The sequence below is a fragment of the Sinocyclocheilus anshuiensis genome, unplaced genomic scaffold (genome assembly GCF_001515605.1).
Source record: "Sinocyclocheilus anshuiensis isolate Anshui unplaced genomic scaffold, SAMN03320099.WGS_v1.1 scaffold184, whole genome shotgun sequence".
Taxonomy (NCBI): Eukaryota; Metazoa; Chordata; class Actinopteri; order Cypriniformes; family Cyprinidae; genus Sinocyclocheilus; species Sinocyclocheilus anshuiensis.
The window spans coordinates 776,792-782,122 of record NW_015557077.1 but is presented as its reverse complement, the minus strand read 5'-3'; the positions used below and the strand labels follow the sequence as shown (position 1 = coordinate 782,122).

At 31.4% G+C, this 5,331-nt stretch overlaps 1 protein-coding gene across 1 annotated transcript in view; it reads left to right on the top strand.

Moving 5' to 3' along the window:
- Positions 1-628: 628 nt before the first annotated feature.
- kcnh2b (potassium voltage-gated channel, subfamily H (eag-related), member 2b) overlaps positions 629-5,331 on the top strand; it is a 17,625-nt gene continuing 12,922 nt past the window's right edge. The window contains exons 1-2 of the mRNA XM_016471494.1: positions 629-1,195; positions 2,903-3,302. Of these exons, the coding sequence (XP_016326980.1) occupies positions 629-1,195; positions 2,903-3,302 (967 nt within the window). The remainder of the gene's footprint in view (positions 1,196-2,902; positions 3,303-5,331) is intronic.

The window sequence follows — 5,331 nt, the reverse complement described above, 5'->3', positions numbered from 1 at the left end:
TTTAGTAATTTTAGTTTTGTCATTTTTATTATATATATATATATATATATATATATATATATATATATATATATATATATATATATATATATATATATATATATATATATATATATATATATATATATATATATATATATATATATATATATATATATATATATATATATATATATATATATATATATATATATATATATATATATATATATATATATATATATATATATATATATATATATATATATATATATATATATATATATATATAGTTATATATAGTTATATACAGTTATATATATATAGTTATAATATTTTATTAACAAGAATGTAGCTTAAAATATTTAATTATTTATTTAATTTAAAACAAACATTTTGTTTATACATTTTGTTAGAATAATTATTTTATATAACAATTTTTTGTTTATTTTTTAATATGTATACTATGTACATTCATATGTTTTTAATATATTGAATATATTATTGTTCATTTATTTGTAAATTAAATTGGCCAGAATTGGTCAAAATATTTGCCATTTAACAGAATTTTTAGTTCCTTAGGAGAAAATGCTGACTATGGCAAGGTAATACCAAATGTTAGTGGCTTGTGCAAAAAAAAAAAAATACAATGTACTGCATATGTTTCTTCACCATCTTTGGTGTTCTTCTAATTGGCGATCCAGTGAACCGTTGTCAAACCCGAGCGGCTTGGAAACACTTTCTGTTTAAGCAGCCGCTCTGGTCTCTGTCTTCCCTGCAGGTGCTGTCGCTGGGCGCTGACGTTCTGCCGGAGTACAAGCTCCAGACGCCGCGCATCCACAAGTGGACAGTGCTGCACTACAGCCCGTTCAAGGCGGTGTGGGACTGGCTGATCCTGCTGCTGGTGATCTACACGGCCATCCTCACGCCGTACTCCGCTGCCTTCCTGCTCAACGGAGACGAGGACAGCTCCGGGCAGAACTGCAGCTACTCCTGCAGCCCGCTCAACGTGGTGGACCTCATCGTGGACATCATGTTCATCATCGACATCATCATCAACTTCCGCACCACTTACGTCAATGCCAACGACGAGGTGGTCAGCCACCCGCTGCGCATCGCCGTGCATTACTTCAAAGGCTGGTTCCTCATCGACATGGTGGCTGCCATTCCCTTCGACCTGCTCATAGACCGCACCGGGGAGGAGCTGGGTGCAGAGGTGAGGGGGATCATGGGAAATGAGGCTTTGAAGCTCTTATCTGTGCTCCAGCTGCCATTTTCTGCTGCATATGCTGTCAGCTCTTATGATAAATTGCTTGCCATGTTCATCTTTTGTATTCTTATTTCACACTTTAAATAAAAGTGTCCGCTAAATGAATAAGGTTTCTGCAGGTCTTAAAAAGTCTTAATTCAGCAAATTCATTTCTTAGAAAGGTTTTAAATCAGAGCGGAAAGTCTTAAATTCATAGTCATGCCATTAAATGTTGCATGCTCTGCATAATGAATATTTATATTTTTGTCTTGCTTTTCAATGCAAACATCTAAACATCCTTAAATCAAGATACAGTTACTTGAGATTCATAAACTCATGTCATGTTGATAATTTTTTCATAAAACAAGACTTATCTTATTCTTCACAAGTAAATGCATCTTGATTTAAAAATCTTTGGACATTTTCACTGGAAAATACAGAGGAAGATCATCACTTAAATTCGTAAAGTCATGGCGTTAAATGTTGCATGCATTGCTAAAACTGATTTTTGTCTTTTTTCCATTACAAATTTTTTAACATTGTTAAATCAAGATATATTTACTTGAGAAGCAAAATGAACGTATGACGTCTTGTTTTCTGAGAAACTGAATAAAATGAAATCAGTTTATGCTTAAAACATGAATGAAAACTTGTTTCCCTTTGAATGAAGTTGATTTTTCTGAGACCATTGGCTGATCTATAAAGGTCGTAAATCAGAGCGGAAAGTCTTAAATTCATAAAGTCATGGCATTAAAATGTTGTATGCACTGCTAAAAAAATATGAATATTTTTTTCATATTTTTTTTTCTTAATTTAACATCCTTAAATCAAGATATATTGACTTAAAAAATGAATATATGAAGTCATTGAACAAAATGAAATGTTTATGCTTAAAACATTGGGGAATGAAAACTGTTTCCCTTTGAAATAAGTTGATTTTTCTGAGCTCGTTGGCTGATATTTGTTATTTTTTATTCATAACTAACGCCATTTTGATTTGTCATTCAGTTTCACATAAAACAAGACATATCTTTTGTAATTTAGCTTCTTAAGTAAATACATCTTGATCTAAGAATCTTTAGACATTTGCACTGGAAAACAAGACAAAAAAATACTGTAATTTCTAGATTCTAGTGTTTGGGAGTAGAGCTATTCAAGCACTAAGCTATTTTATTTTATTAATTTATTTATTTATTTTGTATTTATTTGTTTATTTATTGGTTGTAAAATTAATAATTAAAAAGTATTAGATATTGTAAAATGAATTAAATTAGATATTGTAAAATGAATTATTACTGTGAAGTGTTTCTAACTTGCTAATTCAAGACATTGTGTTCCTTAAAGGGATAGTTCATCCAAAAATGAAAATCCTGTCATCATTTACTCACCCTCAAGTTGTTCCAAACCAAATTAATTTCTTTCTTCTGCTAAACACAAAGGAATATATTTTGAAGAATGTAGGTAACAAAAGAGTTGCTGGTAGCCATTGACTTTTCTTAGTATAGAAAAAGATACTATTAGAAGTCAATGGGGTGAACGAGTAAATGGTGAGAGAATTTTCATTTTGGGATGAACTGTCCCTTTAAAATGTCTTGACTTGGTCTTAAAAAGAAACCTGGAGAAACCCTGCTATCTGTTAAATCTGTCACTTTGTTTGTTTTATTTTTTTTTTAGCCAACTCAGCAGACCACCCTGATCGGGCTGCTCAAGACGGCGCGTCTTCTGCGTCTGGTGCGAGTGGCACGTAAACTGGACCGTTACTCTGAGTATGGCGCGGCCGTCCTCTTTCTGCTGATGTGCACGTTCGCTCTGATCGCTCATTGGCTGGCCTGTATCTGGTTCGCCATCGGGAACGTGGAGCAGAACCGCTCCATCGGCTGGCTGCATGCGCTCGGCGTGGATCTGGGCAAACCACACAACAGCAGCATCAGGGGATCGGGACCCAGCATCAAGGACAAATACGTGACTGCTTTATACTTCACCTTCAGCAGCCTGACCAGCGTGGGCTTCGGGAACGTGTCGCCCAACACCAACTCCGAGAAGATCTTCTCCATCTGCGTCATGCTGATTGGATGTGAGTATGTTTCGCTGCTTAAGGGTCTATTAAGGATAATAGAATAATTTCTAAAAATCTAGATTGAAAAGCTCTTAGAAACACAATGATTGCATTCATGTTTGTTTCTGATTTTGTTTCAAAAATTCCTAAAAATGTAGTATAACAAATTACATTTTTTCTTTATTTCAAAAAAGAAAAAAATGATTTTACAAATTTCATGAATTTTTAAATCAAGAATATCATGATTTTTTTCTTTCAAATTATGTTTTTTTCTGATATTTCTAAGACCTTAAAGACACACTTTCTGTGATTATATACATAGCAAAAAATGTTGTTAAACTGCATTTTTAAATTTTATATATAAATATTGACATTTCATATAATTATTTATTTTTATTTTTTTTAATTCAGTGACCTGACAACAAAATTATTTCCCTTAAAACTAAATCTGAAAATAAATGTTAAATTAATCTAATAAAATACCTAAAACTAAAACATAAGTAAAATGAATAAAAACGACATATACATGTTTAATAATAATAATAATAATGACAAAACACACAACACAATTACTAAAACTTTCAAATTAAAACTACAGTATATATACTTCTGTGAATACTATTTCTTATAATAATTTTTAGCATTTTGTCTAGCCTTTTTTCTATGTTATGATCTGAATCTGATGATAATGAACTTTGTTCCAGACATTGAAAACATTCATCATAAAATAGGGACATTGTGTGTATAAACTGCATCTTTTTTATTAATTTTTAATTAACTTAATAGATCCGCAGAAAACAAATCAAGCATAACTGAGCCATTAAAGCATGTCTGAGTGTTGACCTTCATCCTGAGTGTCTTGTAGTTCAGATTAAAGCTTCATTAGAGATGCGCGTGTTTGTTCTCTAAGCCGGTTTATAATAGAGCTCGTTTTATTGTGCACTTTATGATCAAACCTCATCACATGCTGATGAAATGTCCTCCCTTTTTAATTTTTGGCGAACAAATCAATCTGATAGCTCGTTTTTGTAGGCCCTGATCGCAGCAATTAATGATAAATTGGCAAGTTAATATTACTGCCGCACATATATTTGACCTCAATAACCATGAAGTAATTTCCGTTTTTATGGCTGGTAGAAGCATTTATCATCGGTGCTGCAGAATTACATTTTGGAAAAGGGCGAAAGTTCAAAAGGAGAAGATCAGCATGACCTCTTCGATCTGCTACAAGATTCATTACATTCAACAGCTGAAGTCAGCAGACTGTAGTGATCAAACTCAATATTCACCATTTAACAGCTGAATGACTGCAAAAAGCCTCATTTAATCATATTTTCTTCTGTTTTTACTGCATGTAATGGCTTTGTTTCTGTTGTGTGTGTGTGTGCGTGTGTGTGTGTGTGTGTGTCTGTGTGTGTGTGTGTGTGTGTGTGTGTGTGTGTGTGTGTGTGTGTGTGTGTGTGTGTGTGCTAGAATGATTCTCAAAAAAATCTGCTCCAGCAATTTAATTTTATTTTGTTTTATTTATTTTAATTATATTTATCTTTTATTTTACATATTTGTAAAATAAAAGAAATATTTTTTAAATTAATAAATTCTCATTTCTGTATTTTGATTTTACATATTTTGTTTGTTTGTTTTAATTTCCAATGGTGGTTTTCATTGTTTTAATACAGCAGTTTATACTGTATGACCAAGGCTGTAATACAGCGTTTTCTTTACTAAAACCATAAATTAAATGCAGTTTAACCACTATACAGTTTAAATAATTTTTATTTTTGTCTTACGATAATAAGAACTGGGTGGAAAAATAATAATAATTTTTTATTTTTATTTAATATTTGTATATTTTTAATTTAATTAATAATAATAATAATGTTTTTAATTATCATGAAAATCATGTCACAGTGTAAATAATCTTATCACAGTGTAAAATGGACCTAAAGACTTAATTTGCATTATGCAAAATCAAATTTCTTATTTCTTTCTTTTAATTTTTATGGTGAAATTAGGGCTGGACAATAATTCAATATCAATATGTATCGCA